This window comes from Osmia bicornis, chromosome 1, assembly GCF_907164935.1.
Source record: "Osmia bicornis bicornis chromosome 1, iOsmBic2.1, whole genome shotgun sequence".
In the NCBI taxonomy this organism is placed as follows: Eukaryota; Metazoa; Arthropoda; class Insecta; order Hymenoptera; family Megachilidae; genus Osmia; species Osmia bicornis.
In genome coordinates this window covers 15,997,020-16,013,706 of record NC_060216.1, presented here as the reverse complement: position 1 = coordinate 16,013,706, position 16,687 = coordinate 15,997,020, and the positions used below count along the sequence as shown (strand labels likewise).

The following is a 16,687-nucleotide window of genomic DNA, read 5'->3' as shown; positions in this document are numbered from 1 at the left end:
GAAAGGGAATACAGAAAATACAGAGACGAAATACACTCGAAAATGTATGCACGAGGTTTCAATTATTATTTTATTAATTATACAGCATAATAATATTCTTCTTCTGTGTATCTCAAGTATTACAAATGCGATTTTAATCCTTTCAAGTTTCGTATAATATCCACGACATCCAAAGCGCAACCCCAACTCAAAGTTACACCGCTTCCTCCGTGTCCATAATTGTGTAACACCTACGAAATATCGTACAAATTCCTGTTAATCGAGATCGATTTGGTGATCGAGGTTGATTGATAATCATTTTACCGTGATTTCTTTGCCTGTCGACGATTTATAGACTTCTGGTTCCAGGCGAACTTCCGGTCTTCCTGGTCGAAGACCAACCCACTGTTTTATCACTGTACATTTCTGTAGTAAAAAGATGCAATAATTTATTAATCTCTATAAATGTAAAGAAATGAAATGAAAGGCTACCTGTAGAGCAGGAACAATTCGACAACATCCATTGTGAATGAATTTAAAGTCTTCCTCTCGTGGTGTACAGTCGAAATCATTTTCTTGATGCGTACCACCAATCACCGTACTATTAAAGCTTCAAAAACAAAAGAAATATTATACACAGGGTGCTGTGTAAACTACTGGTATAAACTGAAAGATTCTTTTTCTACTTTGGTATTATATAATTTCCATCGTCGCCGTCCTCCAAGTATACGTGCATCGCCCAAGAAGCAGACACCTGAAACGATATAGAAATGATTGAGAAAATGTTTATGCGATCGCGTCCAGTTACCAAAGAACACTAACTCTGGCAACTTGCCCCCTGATAGGTGTAACCGTGTTATCTCCAACGAGTTCGCGCGCACCGAGACCGCTACAATTTATTATCAAATCGTATCCATCGTTGATCAGCTCGTCGAACCTATGAATTTTACTTCTTCGAACCTTTCCACCAGCTTTCAAAAATTCTTCCCTCAGCCAAGGTAACAAAAGAACAGGCTCGCTCGTGTAGGTCGAGAACATCCAACAGTCTCTAAAATTGTCAGAAGAAATTAGCGTTATTGTATCCGCTTAACTTTGCTAATACTCTACTTGTAATTCGACTTGTTTTCCTCGTTTAATCTCTTCAACTGTTTGGCTGTCAATCGGTGCGCACCGTATACCAATTTCGTCCAGCTAGAATCGGCAAATCCTTTGGGATCGCTGGTACAACGATAAACAGGTATCAGGGAGATTCCAGCTTCACGGGCCAAACCCTCTTTCCATAATTTTTCCAACCACCGGAGAGTAGCTCCTCCCCATTTTCTGTCAACATTTCAGTTATTTTCAATCCTGAAACACGCTGTAGATAGCATCAAACATTGCAAAAGAAAGAAGATAAAAATATCTGCGTGATAATGGTGATCTTTCAACTACGAATTCTCCTTCTATTCGTACCTCGACGTTCGAGATACTCACAGTATTCTCTCAGGAGGGGTGTTTCCAAGGAGGTATGGACTCCAAAGTCCGGCACTTCCGTCGCCGGTGGTGTCAGGTGAAAATTCGTTGGCGAATAAGTGGACCTCGAACAATGGAAAAGAGTTCTTCACCGCTAAAGCGCTCGTCATCCCAATTACGCCAGCACCAATTATTGCCACGCGCATTTTCAGAAAAATTTTCGTTGCTTCAGGGATTTAATTATATTGATCCACGGATCGGTGTAGCAAGCACCAAGATGTAAACTGCTCGCTAGGTTCTCACTTTCTGTCGCGATATGGTTGTACGAGAAAATAAAAAGAAGTTGCATCGCTCTAACGATAACCCCAAGTTCGACGACATTCTGTATATAGAAGGTTCATGCAGAAACTCGTCAGTCTACCAGGCGCATTTTTATAAACATCGTTTACACTAATAATGAACGAAGATGATTCGAGGATCACGTTGAACTTACGAATTCGCATATTCGTAGCATAATGCCTGTTGAAAGCTCGGCAATGGTTATGCTAGAATATGGGAATCGTGAAAATCATTGAACCCTTCGAGGAATGAATTATCGAGTCCGTGGTCGAAACGATGCCAGTCTCGTACCGCACCGACGATAAACAGAGCATAATACTTTAAATATCGCATCTCAAAGGTCTTACACTCTGCTTACCGATGGTGCAATACGCGTTTAGGTTTCACTTGAAGCAACCTCCGGTACAAAAACCATTTTTTAAACTATCCTTTCGAAGCGCGATCAGTCGACTAAGGACTATAAATGCGTATCTGACTCTCACAAGACGGCTGACCAAACTGCCTGATGACAGTTGACGATACAGAATATTTGTTTACATCGCATACGAGTCCCCTAGACATAATACAGCCCGGAAATGCGATAAAGGGTATAGGTGACAGGACAGAAAGCAAGAAGTTAAACTCGTTTCTTTTAGCACGTTTCGCTTTTATACACCTTTATTATCCCTCGGATCGTGAAGCGCTAATACAATACTAATTGAAGTTTAAATGTTACGAATTGTAGTTTATCGAAAAATTAAGAAATGCAAAATGAGTAAAGGAAACTTTACTCGTTTTCACGTCTGGCAGGGAATGTATTAAAGAGAATGACATCTAAAGAATTTTTACAAAAGCATTTTACCCTCTAAAGTAACTTCTTCCCGTCGATCTCGATCATCCTGCTTCCCGAGAACCGCAATTCAGAGAAATGGATCTGTCCACAGTTTACGGGAACTATGAACAGAACTGATTTGGAATATTCTAACACCGAATTGTTCGAATATTACTGACTGACAAAACAGCAAAGCCTCCTCGTCGTTGAACTGGTTGAAAATCTTTCTTTGTTACGCTCGCAATGCGTTTGGTAGCTTCAGATAGCAGACACCTGAGTGTCTGTTATCCGAGATTACTATTGAGACGATGCATTGTTATTACATCCTACTTTGCGTGCCAATGCTCCTTCGATCTTTTATGTTTTCACGATAAACTGATCGTTAAGAATGCATATAATGTTAATGACGATTTAGTAAGTTTATGGAAGCCGGTAATACAAGGTGTTCAGCTGTGGGTCGGTATCCTTTCAGGAGACGATAGCTGGCATGATTCTGAACAATCTTCTTCTTTGCCAAAATTCTTGTTAAGGTTTAATTTTGGAATTATTAATAAAAAATACCGATCAGTCCGTGGACGCGTGGCGTGCACGCGCAGCCGCAAAGTGTCGGCTATGAACCGTGCTCGTCGCGATGCCGAGTAGTTCGTTCACGACTACAATCGAGTTCGATTCTCATAGCTAACACTCAGAACCGAACACCTTGTATAGCAGATGAAGGGTTGTTGGACCAACTAAAAGTCTAAAATTTTGCTCCAGATTAATACTACTTATTATTCTGGTTACGTCCATGTTATAAAAACTAGACTAGAAGGGATGTCCTTCCTTCGAAGATCCTTGTAATATAATTCAAAAGAATGTTGCCAAGTTTTAAAGGAAGAATATAACATAATATAAGGATTTAATTTGAAAAGTAAACCAAATGTGTTTATTTAATACTTCATCAATATAATTTGGCGACAATAAATAAGGTTTACATGTATATACAGTAACATTAGATATTTTATAAATTATTACTACTGTATGGAAATACGAGTACACTGGTTTCTTTATTTTTGTATATAAATTTATCGGAAAATAATGTAAAACTTTACGCTACTTTCTTTATCGCAATAATACAAAATACTTGAAATAGAAGGTTCTTAAAAAAAATACGTAGTATTATACAAAAATGGTTCACCCTGGACGATTGTTTATAATTTATCTTATAATAAACTGTCGAACAGAACGATTCACAATTTCTTTTCTTTAAACATTCTTAATTAAACTGATTGTTATGTACAATATAACGGATCAGCTACACTGAGTAACAACTGCCTCTTTCAACGAAAGTTAATTTACCAACAAGCTACGATTTTCTAAAGTTGACATATTTACGGAAGTAGCACGAATATAAATTGAAACAATTTACTAATTTTATAAATAACAATAAAATGTTATTAAAAATTATAATTCTATATGTGCTACTTTCAGGGTTGGTATGAAAATTTTTTCCATAGACAAAATATTTATCACAGATGGAGTTTAAATTACCCTTAAAATCGCAATAAAAGTTTAACAAAATTTGTTAGAAATCTAATGTTTACAAAGAATGTAAAACTCAATTACCCATAAATTGTAGCAATTTTTATTGCGACTTTATATCGTACCTTTAATAAATGATGTAAGAATTGTAAATAATTTATAGCTTATATAAATCAGCTGCTCGACAAACTTACTTATGTATAATTCATATACAAATTTATTTGTGTGATGTATTTTACTGCATTAACTTAATTAGTTCATTCGTAATTACTGCTTTACTATCTCAACATTTGTCTAAATCTATCCAATTCAAAGATACTTTCCGACAATCTGCAAAATTTAAAAAATTACAAATTGTAACTTTTACTTGAAATATTATTTATCGAATCATTTATATGCTTACCTTCCAAAAGCATTTATAAGAGCAACGATTTCACTTCTTTCTAAGAAAAATGTCTTCTTGTTGAAGTGATTTAATGTCGGTTCCCATCTGTCAAATTTTCCCGAGAACAAAATTTTTAATGCTGTACCCAAACCATGCGTTTGAAGCTTTCCCCAAAGTTTACATTTGTCGCACCCTACACAATCCATAATACGAGATATATTTCTAAAATGTTGTCTAAATTGTTCTTTTAACAACAGAGCTTCTGCTCCGCCAGTAAACATAACGCTTTCATTAAAATGTTCTGGAAATGATCTAAAAAAAATTCAGTTTATATAAAAGCTATGCGAATATTGAAATTATTATTTATATATCTAATTAAACTTACTTAACAACAGCTAGAATATCATTTATTGCTAAGCGAGTATCGTTATCGTGTACTCTGTTACCAGTGTAATATTCTTCTCTTTCTAAATATGGTGCAGCTTTAGCCAAGGCTCTTAATTCAAGTAGATAAGTAAAATATAAATTTTTTAACCAGTTTGGACCTTCACTTCCAGTTGTTTCTGGAGAAAATCTGTTCTGAAACTCTTGTAAATTAGGACCCCACTGGCCAGTAGGTACTATTGCTAAACTATCTTTTGGAGATAGTAAATACTTTGCGCATAAGTGAATATTAATACTAGCATGAAGACCTGATATAACGCGATAAAATACTCTTTTTTCCAAACACATTCCTAAAACAGTAAGAAAATACATATTTCAGTCTATTACAACAATTACACTATACCATTTATACTTACCATTTATTTTTGAAGACTGAATGAAATTATGTGGTGAATTTTCAGGTCTGAAAACATTTAACATTTGGTATTATGCAAAAGCATTAAATTGCAATCACAGATAATATCACAAATTCATGCACAAACCTAAAACAATTTTCCATGTAAATACTACGCCATATTCTGTGTGCACTAGGTCCTTTATAGCCTGTATACCTTTCAGGATTAAGTAAAAGGTTTACATATTCTCCAGGACTTGACTCTTTCACACAGAAATTATCTTGAGCATCATCATACTGTTGCCATAGTTCAAAATCTTTGTAATTTTCTGAGCTAAAAGAAAAATATTGAAATAATTCGTTCATTTAATCAATTATATATAAATAGCTCTTTTTTTTACCTAATTGTTGTGTTTAAATAACCAAGTTCCTTATTATGATCTTTAGCACTGTATAGGCAATCATTAAACTGATTTATAGGTTTATATTTATCTACAGGACTTTCATTAAAGTGAATATTCCTAAGTACATCTCCTTTCAGACCATCTGGAATATCTTCCTACAATAAAGAAATATTTCATGCTGTCATTTAAATATCTTAGAACATCGCACATTCTATTTAATGTATTAGTCACTTACATCTTGACAAGGCTGTACATGACAATATCTCATAGCACATTTACTGTCATCAGTCCAAAAGGGACATTCTTGTTTTAAATTTACTTTATAAAAGCGAAAATAATCTCTGACTAGAAGACTTTGAAGTCTTGGATAAATCTTCATATTATTAAAGTAATCCACTGTATCTACGCTACAGCTACAGTCATCAATTGATCCTTTCAACTGGAAGTTTTATTAATGAAAATAAATTATTTAGCTATTGATAAAAATGCATTATATAGTACAATATGTCAGTTTGACAGTTTTGACATATCCTCGTAGGTTATATTTATTTTTTATAAAGAAACTTGAATAACAGAAAAACAACGAAAACAATACCTTACAAAAGCACTGATCGTTTTTCTCATTGTTTGTCAGAAAATAGTTACAGTACACAATAGAAGGTAAAAGTAGAGTAAGCAATATTAAAGTACGAAACATGTTTTCACTGGGTTCAATTTTCATGATTAAATTCACTGGTACGCCTCCTCAGTCACGGTTAGAACTGATAACTACTGCGGTAAAATACGTTTCCTACTTTCGATAACATCGACCACACTTCGTGAGCTTATACGTGCCACCAGAAACGTAAATCTTGTTGCTGAAATAAGTTCTATCGATAGTTTCATCATGCCTATTGATTAATGTTATACTATTCATTACACACAAATCAATATACGTGTTTACAGAAAAATTATACTCTTTTATTTTACTAATAATAATTTAAAAAAATCAGAAATATAATGATATTGCTACTAGGAAGAACATATATTTGATATGATCTGCATTTTTGAGGACGTGACAGATATCACATCATTGACGTACAGAATGTACAGTTATCTTAACATACATTTCACTTTTTATAATGCAACATCACGAGACTACTTGTGACAAAAGATTAACAATAAATACAAAATAATTTGAAATTAAATTCAGATATTTGCGTCAAACAATAATTTTATACAAACATGTGAAGTTATATTCCGTTTCCCTCTTCATTTACGATACAAATTTAGATCCACGTGTACTTATAGTATTTGCCACTTATAACAAATGGTAGTATCAGTACATATGTACACTATAAACTGTTTACTTAGAAAATTATATTTATCAAATACCGAGTATAACTATAAACAATTGATGTACATAAGTACATATGTAAGTACTTACATAAAGTTTATTAAATTTTCATTCATTACTTTGTAAGGAAAAACATTAATTTCATAAACTGCAAAATCATTAAAAATAAAAATTTAGTTTACTTAAATTATAGAATATTTACTTTTACTCGTTATAGCATTTATTTGCTATTAATACATTCTGTATATAAACTTTTAATTATCAACGATCCATCGATCGTTTGTTCTAAATTATTATAGAGCGCGCAACATAACAATTGACAAAAATATTACATTTTTAGCGATGTCGGTATTTCAAATGTTGAAACACAATTCCTATAAGATAACGATCTGTATCTTTTTCATTTTTTTAAGCCCGATTTTATGAGAATTTTAGAGCTCTTCAAATTACGTGACATAAAATTGTGGTATTTATTCTTAATATCATGTATTTGATTTTATTTCGAATTCTTCATTTTATCAATTAATATACTTATTCATTTTCAACATTTTCAATAAGTCAATTGATATTTTAAAAAAATTTCGGATATTTGGATGTTTCATAGATGTGATCATCATCGTGAAACACAATATACCATACATACCTTTATGCACTGTGTAAAGTAATATTTTAAGTAAAGAAACCTATTAACATTTATGAATTATTAAATAAGGAGACCGGTTAATAGAATTACTAATAAAATATATTCTAACTATAGAATAATTTAATAAAAATATAAACTCAGGCTTGAACCAATCCTTATAGTTAATAAGTTCGTAACGTTTTATGGATGTATGTATTCATTGGCGTAGACGTATTGTGGTATAGGACATGTCAAAAATTTGTGATGGCGACGATGTTAAAGGTTAGTTGTCATTAAATAACGAAATTTGTATTTAATGTTAGTTTGTACTAAACTGTACGTTCTAAACTAATTTTTAAATCTTTTTAGCTTTCCTGCTGCTCTATTCTGTCTTCACTAATGATACATAAATTTTGATAACCTATACCATGTTTGAATTGTCAAAAAACGTTTGAAAATTTCCTACACAGAGATATACATACAATTTTATACTAAATATTTGAAAATATCCACGTAACAATACTATGATCACGGCTAGTTAATAATTAATATGGACTATTATTATATTTTTTTAATAATTGTATCCCAATTTTCGTTGCTGTATCTTCTTAAATTAAACAATAAACCGTTACGGAATAAAACAATTTGAATAAGCAGTACTTTTTTGCATATTTCATTTATTTATATTCGACTACACAGTAGCAATATTATAAATATTATTTAAATATTTCCTGTATTTTGAGAGTTATTGTTAAATGGAATATAGTATGAGATGTTATAGTCAGTTGATATTATTGCAATAAGTAGAAAATTTGTTCACTCATATCTACTGTATTATATGTTTAGGACCAAAGTCAAGTGACATTTGAAGACAAATGGCCATGTATGCGACCAATTATTTTAAAACTAATCAAACAGGAACCTGTAACTCAAGCAGAATGGCAAGATTTGTTTTACTCTGTTCATTTAGTATGTGTATGGGATGAAAAAGGTCCTCCTAAGTTAAGAGATGCCTTAAAAGAGGATATAATGGACTTTATTAAACAAGCTCAACAGGTAGATAATATTTTAATTTGTATCATTAATTGTTGTTAATAATGAAAAAGAATAATTATTACTTTGTCTATTTTATAGAGGGTCTTAGCACATCAGGAAGAGCAAGCTTTGTTAAAAGCATACATAACTGAATGGAGAAAGTTCTTTGCTCAGTGCAATTATTTACCGACACCATTTAGACAGTTAGAAACATCTCTTGCTGGGAAAACAACTTCCAGTGTTCAGAAAAAGAATCAACCTGATGATATTGTCAGAAAAGTAAGAGTTTCTTGTAAATTTCTCAATGTATAATTGTATAACACATTGCTTTTGTTATAGTTAATGTTGGATAGTTGGAATCAAAGTATATTTGGGGAAATTAAACAAAGACTTCAAGATTCGGCTATGAGGCTTGTTCGTGCTGAAAGAAATGGAGAAGCATTTGATTCACAGCTTGTTATTGGTGTTAGAGAATCTTATGGTAATAAATTTTACAGTAATGTACAAGATATTCTAACGTGTTGTTGAGTACTTAAAATTTTATTACAAATTGCAGTAAATTTATGTTCAAATACGACGGATAAGCTTCAAATCTATAGAGAAAATTTTGAAGCAGCATACATAGAAGCAACAGAAGCATTCTATTGGGTTAAAGCACCAGAACAATTATCATTACATGGAGTAGAGAATTATATGCGTTATGCAGATGCAAAGTTAAGGGAAGAGGAGCTTCGTGCACAAAAATATTTAGAACCAAACAGTGCTAGTGTACAGCTTTTAACTGATTGTTGCGTTCGCGTGCTAGTAGCTACTTTTAAACCAGCTATATTAGCAGAATGTCCAAGAATGATTCAACATTGTCAAACAGACAGTAAGTGTATTTTCATTTACATCATAATATTTCAGTAATGTTTCTGTAATAATAACATCAAATAAATCATAATTATAGAACTTAGGCTAATGCTGAAACTAATGGATAGAGTACCAGAAGGAGTCGGTCCTATGTTAAGAAATTTAGAAGAACATATAGCAAGTGCAGGTTTGGCAGACATGATGTCAGTTGTAGATGTCATCACTCAAGATTCCGAAAAATATGTTGAAAGACTATTAGATCTTTTTCGTCGATTTTCCATTCTTGTGAAAGAAGCGTTTGACGACGATCCCCGATTTCTAACCGCTCGAGACAAAGCTTACAAACTAGTTGTAAATGATGCAACAGTATTTAGGCTAGAATTACCTGCTCGACAAAGTGCCGGTATCGGTACAACGATTTTGAATAATAAACCTAACAACAACAATAATGGACAGCCTGAATCAAAATGTCCCGAACTTCTTGCTAACTACTGTGATATGTTACTTAGGAAAACACCTCTCAGTAAAAAATTAACTTCTGATGAAATTGAAAGTAAATTAAAGGATGTAGTAAGTATATTTTTGGTATATCTATAACATTTAATTACTTTGTTTCATATTCATCATACATTGATTTCGTTTTAGTTATTAGTATTAAAATACGTTCAAAATAAGGATGTATTTATGCGCTATCATAAAGCTCATTTAACAAGGCGCTTAATATTAGATACATCTGCGGATTCTGAAAAAGAAGAGAATATGGTAGAATGGCTCCGCGAAGTAGGAATGCCAGCTGATTATGTTAATAAACTAGCTCGAATGTTTCAAGATATTAAAGTATCACAAGATCTTAATCAACAATTTAAGGAACAGTGTAGAGCTGCTATTGCAGATAGCATAAATATTAAGGTATTGGTTAGAATAGTTAAAAATATTTTATATTTATTTTAGAAAATGTACATTGATATCAAATGTACATCAATAAAATTTGTTATAGATATTAAATGCTGGTGCATGGGCTAGAGGTAGTGAACGCGTCACTGTAAGTTTGCCACTACAGTTAGAAGATTATATTCCTGAAGTAGAAGAATTTTATAGAAAAAAACATAGTGGAAGGAAATTACAGTGGTATCATCATATGTCAAATGGCACGGTAAGAAAGAATATGTCTTGTCATAAAATGTTAAAATAAATGTTTATTATAATTAAAATAAACGTTTATTAAAATTTTTATGAGATAAACAATGGGTTGATAATTGAAAACTATGTTTTATTAAAACAGAACAAGATAAATTTTTCTGAGGCAGTAAACATGGGTACAGGGTAGAACTTTTCAAAAAATTCAATATCTCGGTTCTAATTTTCAGCTTCATCTTGCAACCAATTTGGATGGTGTTGCAGATAACATTTTCCAACCAAGTGGGACGCTTCGATGTGGACGTAACAACTTTTCAAATGGCAGTTTTGTTTGCTTGGAATCAACGACCGTTTGAGAAGATATCATACGAAAATTTACGTTTGGCCACTGAACTTCCTGATCCTGAGCTAAGACGGACTTTATGGTCTTTGTGTGCCTTTCCGAAACTGAAGCGTCAACTGCTCTTAGTAGAACCGCATGCACATAGTCCCAAAGATTTTGCAAATGATACGAGATTCTGGGTGAATCAAGAATTCGCTATCATGTTAGTAATATATTTTCAAAAATTATACAATTTCATTTATATAAAATCGACAATTAATCTCTATTTTCAATCTGTAGAAAAAATGGAAAATTACAAAAACGGGGTAAAATTAATCTAATAGGAAGACTTCAGCTGTCAACTGAACGAAGTAAAGAAGAAGATAACCAATCTATTGTACAGCTTAGAATATTAAGGGTCCAGGTATGTCTTTTATCAAAATAAATAATATTCTTTTTTTATTTTCTATTTTTTTTGTTCATAAGTAACAATTTTAATGTTTCTTGTTTAATAGGAAGCAATTATCAAGATTTTAAAAATGCGCAAAAAAATTAACAATGCTCAGTTGCAAACCGAATTAATCGACATATTAAAGAATATGTTTTTACCAAGTAAAAAGATGATAAAGGAACAAATTGAATGGCTCATAGAACATAAATACATACGCAGGCATGACGACGATATTAATACTTTTGTGTACATGGCATAAGTCAAGTTTATACATACATATACTATTCAAATTCTTATAATTAATATTATATTTTTATAAAAATTCAGTTCTTGTTTATGAAAGTGTATGCTCAAAGATCCCAATATAATTGAAAAAATATTAATGTTGTTTGCAACATGTTCGTAATGAACATCTTTTAACTAAAAAATTAATAATGATACACGACATCATATCGTTCATAAATTACGATTAAATATAGTACCATCTCCGATTAAGGTAATATGCGTTGTTAAGTAAACAAATTACTATAATATTTCGGTGCATTCAACGACAAAATTTATTATAAACTTTTTTATAAGAAAGTGTAAATTAGAAGACATTTATGGAGAACTGTATACATTTTTAAAAGTTTCCGATTAGATATATTTGATGATATTAATAATTTACGCTTTCAGAAAATTGTATTGTTCATTTTATAGGTAACCTAATTTCATAAACAACAGATAATAGATCAATGTTTTTCTGAAACCTCTGTGATTTTAAGGTAATTAAATAGTTTTATGCAATTAAAGTAATCAACTTAAAAAAAACTATATCAAATGTTTAAAAAATTTATAAATCCCTTAAAAATTTCACATAATTTTGGGTGAAAATTCTCATTTTTAATAATCACGTACGTTGTACATTACACTACGTAATGTACGTACCCAATGCAAATGATATAAACAGACGAATATGTTTATTTTCTGTATGTGTACATATTTTTCAAGTGTAGCTAATTTTCGTTAACTTTGAATTATAGAAAGCTTATAAGCTAAATGTAAGTTTTCTTGCATTCTGCATTCTGTTTTATACTAATTAAAATCACAACTTTTTAATCTGAATAAATGTATATTTTTACTTGCAAAGATTTAGATTGGAGGATAATGTAATGGAAGGGTATATCAAATGGCCTATAACATGTAAATGTATGATTAAAAAAACTCATATTCATTTTATTAAATTAATAAAACAATGTTATAATCTCTGTACTGAAAAAAATTTCATACAATTACGTCATGAATCATAAAATCGTGACTTAATATTATTAATACCGTATATGTGTATAAAGCTTTTATATTATTTCAATAAGCTAATAATAAGTGTAAAAGCGAACAATTTCTGAATTAAAAAAGAACTTTTTATATTTTTTGACGCATCTCATTACATTCTTCCCAGAAATATCTTTAAGAGAATCATTTCGTTAAAATTAACATTTTCTTACAAACATCACTCTTTCAAACTTTAAAATACGTATAATCTCAATGGAATAAATAATCGTTAATAAATTTTGTTTACTTTGTATAACATTCATTCACACAAGACAAACTTTGAATAACGTATTTATTCACACAAAAGTAATTTATTATAACATATTTATAAACTTTCAACAGTTCTATATCAGATTCTATAATAGATTAAATTTTACATCAATATGAAACACATTTCATGTGAGTGAGAACATTATATACATTTACGTACATGTATATGTAAATATCACTGTTACAATAAAATAATAACACTAATACATTGCGAATAATATGCAATATTTCCAATTACAATTAATTTCAATTTTTTTTCAAATAAAACAATGCTATTAATTGTCTATTTACCGATGTGTATATTTCAAAAAGTTGTAACACTGTTTAAAAAAGAAACGAAATTATTCATTTTTTAATTGGAATCTTAATTAATTAAACTATAATCAAGAGTAGTATTAACAGCGCTAATTTTCGTTTACATGGTACACTTTCATTATAACATGTATGTACATTAAATATACATCAAGGTTTATAATTGCCCTTAAATTTAGCGCACATATACCTATTTGTTTACAAATCTGTATTTTCAAGTTAATTATTTTTCAAATTTCAAAACAATTATTAGACCAAGAAGTTAATCCTATTTATTTCTTCTACAATCATAAATTTTTATGTATCTTTTTTTAAGAATATCTGCGACATCAATTTGAAATAGTTTTGATATTGCTAAATTCAATACCTTTTATCCTTGACACTGTATTGTTAGTTTTATTAATTTTTAAATGTCAAATAAGCATCTAATATTTTCAATCACATTTTCAAATCAGAAGAATTATAAGAATCACTACAAAATTTATGAAACTATCCTGAAATTGTTTTTCTAATATTTTATTTGTACATTATTAAGTATTCGATGATTTTTAAGTTATGTCAAGTTATATCACGTTTTTGACAATATATTTTTATTTGCAATACCAGCATGAAATAACATGATTTATCTGAAAATAAATAATTTTTTGTGACAAAATATTCAAATACGTTTCTATCCCACATTTATCATTCCCATGTAATACTCACATATATTTGTATTTGAGCAAAAAACATTTACAAATCATTTCCTGTGATAATTATTATCACAAATTAATGAAATATCAATTTTTCAATATGACAATAACAAATTTTTAAATGTTGAATATCATTGTCTGTAATGCTTCTAATTGCTTGCTGGATGGATAAATAATTCATTGTCATAGGATGGACAATATTTCTAGTTAAATTGCTTACGAATGTTCTGGACAACGTGTATGTTGAATACGTGGAACGGTTTTCATAGGATTTGTCGTTTCGCAAACGTGAACAACTATGCCTGGTTGTCCTGAACCTCCAGGGTGTAATTCATGACTACCTCCTGCAAAAATTACTTAGGTAATTCACTTAACATCAAATATAAAAGAAACAGTTTATGAATTATTTAATTAATACCTGCAGATAAATTTGCTATAGCTGCTAATAAATCATGATTAACTAAAGGTTCGTTTTCTTCTCTGGGCTCCCATCCAACAGGTGGTGATGCAGGTGGTGAAATTAAGAACTGTTTAGTGAGAGCTGGTGGTTGAAGATGTTGATCTTCTATGTCTATAAATTACATTGTTTTTAATTAGTAAAACTACTTTTAACTTTTATTATACAAAGCCCAATTTTACAAACCTATGGGAGTAACAGGTTGTGCAAAATAACAATTGATATCGGTCTCACCAAAATGTGTTTGGTGTAACTGTATTCTGGCATTTGCTGCTGCATTTGGCGAACTGTAATTTACTCTCATTCTTCTAAATGATCTAAAATATTGAAATGTAGCATCCTCTCCAAATCTTTTAAAGAGATTCTCTATTTCTTTCTATGAAAACAAAATGAATATTTTTAGAAAAAGTCCATTGCTGTTATGTTGATTTTCATTACATCTTTCTGTCACCTTCAATTCATCACTTTTAAAAACCCGAGGGTCTACATTAGTTACAATGACAGAGGTTGGCAAATCTTCGTCGTGTACTAAATCTTCCATAGACCTTGTACTTAAATCATTATGATCTTTCTGTACATCAAACTCAAGTCCCAACTGCTGGTAATTAGGATGTAAATTTGGTAATCCATCAACTTCATTTATTATTATATTCTCTGTTTCTTCTAGATCTTCATCTTCCACTATGTTAGAACCACGTTTTTCTTCCATGCTTACTTTTTACAATGTATAAAAACATTAAATTATAGCATTTAAATAAAAGTATAGCTTCCTTATACATTTATAAATCAATTACATCTACAATAAAACAATAAACTAAAAAAATAAGACAGTAAAATTATTATATTTCCAAATCAACAATAGTATGTAATTTCTTATAATACAATATACTTCACAACCAAATAACATATGTAACATGAAATTATGGAAAATACATACAAATACATGTAAATCCTTATTGTACGTCCTTTGAAAAAACTACTTTAATGTATTTTTACATGTTTCTAACCATGACAACAAATTTCAATGCTTCATTATAAATGTAATTTTATGTACCAAACTAAATGTGATTATTTCTGTACTCTTTTCAATTAGTATTTATTAACTGTTGAAAGTTAAATAATAATTAAATATTAGTTGAAATAACACAGCATAAAATTTAATTGTTTTTAAACATTTATTTGAATACCGTATTATTTTATTTAAAAAAAAAGGGAAAAAGTCATGTTTCCTTTATAAAATATATGTTAATCATTAAAAATGCTTCCATTAATAATTCAAAGCTCATGCATATTTACAAAACTAGTATTAACCATATTAATAAACTATAAATATATTTACCACTATTTTAATTCTCATTAAATAATTACAATTACTACTACACCAACGACATGCATCATCTTTAGTGAGAAAGTTATTAATCAGCTGACCGAACACAGATAATACTTGCCTAACTTTTCTTAAGCGGCTAAATTGAATGTATAACACCTTTCTTTTGTTAATACTTAGCCGTATCGAGAATAATTTGTTTACTTTTTTACTTATTTATTTACGTACTTATCTATTTACATATAAAATCTGTCATTGTATCAACGTATTGTGGACCATTTATGCCACTTTCGATATTGCACACTGTATTTACTATTTTATTATTATTGTAGTGCAATCTTTTACACTCATAGACTGTAAGAAATAAATAGAAAGATAACAAACCAATGTAAATGGTTTTTTAAGGTGATGCTAGCGTTGAAAACTTTACCGACAGTCCCTAGAAAAATCCCTAGACGTGAGTTTTCAAATGGTGATGCGAGTGTCAAAAACTTTACCGACAGTCCCTAGAGAAATCCGTAGACGCGAGTTTTCAAATTACGTCCTCATTTCCTCCTCCATATAATCTCTGTTATATACTTTTCAGGAACTATGCCTTTCAGATTCTGAAGTGTATCACATTGCAACTACAATTTTACGGAACGAAAATTAATAATAATGAATGCATGGTCAGTATTGTTTAATTATGTACTTATACATATAGCTATCGTAGCTTACACGTGTCATTTAGGTGTATGCGAAAGGTGACGAAGTATAACATGCCGTTAGTTGATAGGGTTGATAGCATGCGATAATTGAGGTGGCGCTTAAATCAGTTTCTGTTCGGCCTAATTTTCGATGAAACGTTGACTGTTTTACCGACGCGGAATTTGAAGTTCGGCCTCGACGCTCTTA

General features: G+C 30.6%; 4 protein-coding genes across 13 annotated transcripts; 1 reads left to right on the top strand and 3 right to left on the bottom strand.

Moving 5' to 3' along the window:
* Positions 1-28: 28 nt before the first annotated feature.
* On the bottom strand, positions 29-3,382 carry LOC123987731 (D-amino-acid oxidase). Its single transcript, XM_046285432.1, has 7 exons — positions 1,453-3,382; positions 1,087-1,299; positions 802-1,027; positions 666-733; positions 472-589; positions 304-405; positions 29-230 (listed from the first exon to the last, which is right to left on the bottom strand). The coding sequence occupies exons 1-7, from the start codon at positions 1,635-1,637 to the stop codon at positions 120-122; spliced, it is 1,023 nt and encodes a 340-aa protein (XP_046141388.1). The 5' UTR covers positions 1,638-3,382; the 3' UTR covers positions 29-119.
* Positions 3,383-3,478: 96 nt separating this feature from the next.
* LOC114871863 (ero1-like protein) lies at positions 3,479-7,738 on the bottom strand. 4 transcript variants are annotated; one of them, XM_046285417.1, is made up of 9 exons: positions 7,649-7,738; positions 6,265-6,526; positions 5,905-6,108; positions 5,667-5,824; positions 5,414-5,599; positions 5,288-5,334; positions 4,873-5,221; positions 4,506-4,799; positions 3,479-4,432 (listed from the first exon to the last, which is right to left on the bottom strand). In XM_046285417.1, exons 2-9 carry the CDS (start codon positions 6,388-6,390, stop codon positions 4,381-4,383), a joined length of 1,416 nt encoding a protein of 471 aa, XP_046141373.1. In that variant the 5' UTR covers positions 6,391-6,526; positions 7,649-7,738; the 3' UTR covers positions 3,479-4,380. The 4 variants fall into 4 exon arrangements, with proteins under 4 accessions (XP_046141373.1, XP_046141371.1, XP_046141374.1 ...); XM_046285415.1 differs by lacking the exon at positions 7,649-7,738 and adding an exon at positions 6,894-6,986; XM_046285418.1 differs by lacking the exon at positions 7,649-7,738 and adding an exon at positions 6,776-6,869.
* LOC114871860 (cullin-5) lies at positions 6,979-12,830 on the top strand. Of its 3 annotated transcripts, none has more exons than XM_029178380.2 (11): positions 6,979-7,083; positions 8,474-8,683; positions 8,762-8,941; positions 9,002-9,143; positions 9,219-9,533; positions 9,612-10,084; positions 10,160-10,423; positions 10,512-10,667; positions 10,916-11,196; positions 11,274-11,397; positions 11,489-12,830. In XM_029178380.2, the coding sequence occupies exons 1-11, from the start codon at positions 6,979-6,981 to the stop codon at positions 11,681-11,683; spliced, it is 2,445 nt and encodes an 814-aa protein (XP_029034213.1). In that variant the 3' UTR covers positions 11,684-12,830. The 3 variants fall into 3 exon arrangements, with proteins under 3 accessions (XP_029034213.1, XP_029034216.1, XP_029034215.1); XM_029178382.2 differs by lacking the exon at positions 6,979-7,083 and adding an exon at positions 7,835-7,909; XM_029178383.2 differs by lacking the exons at positions 11,274-11,397; positions 11,489-12,830 and having other exon boundaries at positions 10,882-11,196.
* Positions 12,831-13,013: 183 nt separating this feature from the next.
* On the bottom strand, positions 13,014-16,395 carry LOC114871868 (protein sarah). 5 transcript variants are annotated; one of them, XM_046285444.1, is made up of 7 exons: positions 16,224-16,395; positions 15,806-16,147; positions 14,918-15,180; positions 14,653-14,842; positions 14,428-14,580; positions 14,023-14,353; positions 13,014-13,943 (listed from the first exon to the last, which is right to left on the bottom strand). In XM_046285444.1, the coding sequence occupies exons 3-6, from the start codon at positions 15,173-15,175 to the stop codon at positions 14,226-14,228; spliced, it is 729 nt and encodes a 242-aa protein (XP_046141400.1). In that variant the 5' UTR covers positions 15,176-15,180; positions 15,806-16,147; positions 16,224-16,395; the 3' UTR covers positions 13,014-13,943; positions 14,023-14,225. The 5 variants fall into 5 exon arrangements, with proteins under 5 accessions (XP_046141400.1, XP_046141405.1, XP_046141396.1 ...); XM_046285449.1 differs by having other exon boundaries at positions 16,022-16,147; XM_046285440.1 differs by having other exon boundaries at positions 15,915-16,147; positions 16,224-16,394.
* Positions 16,396-16,687: the final 292 nt, after the last annotated feature.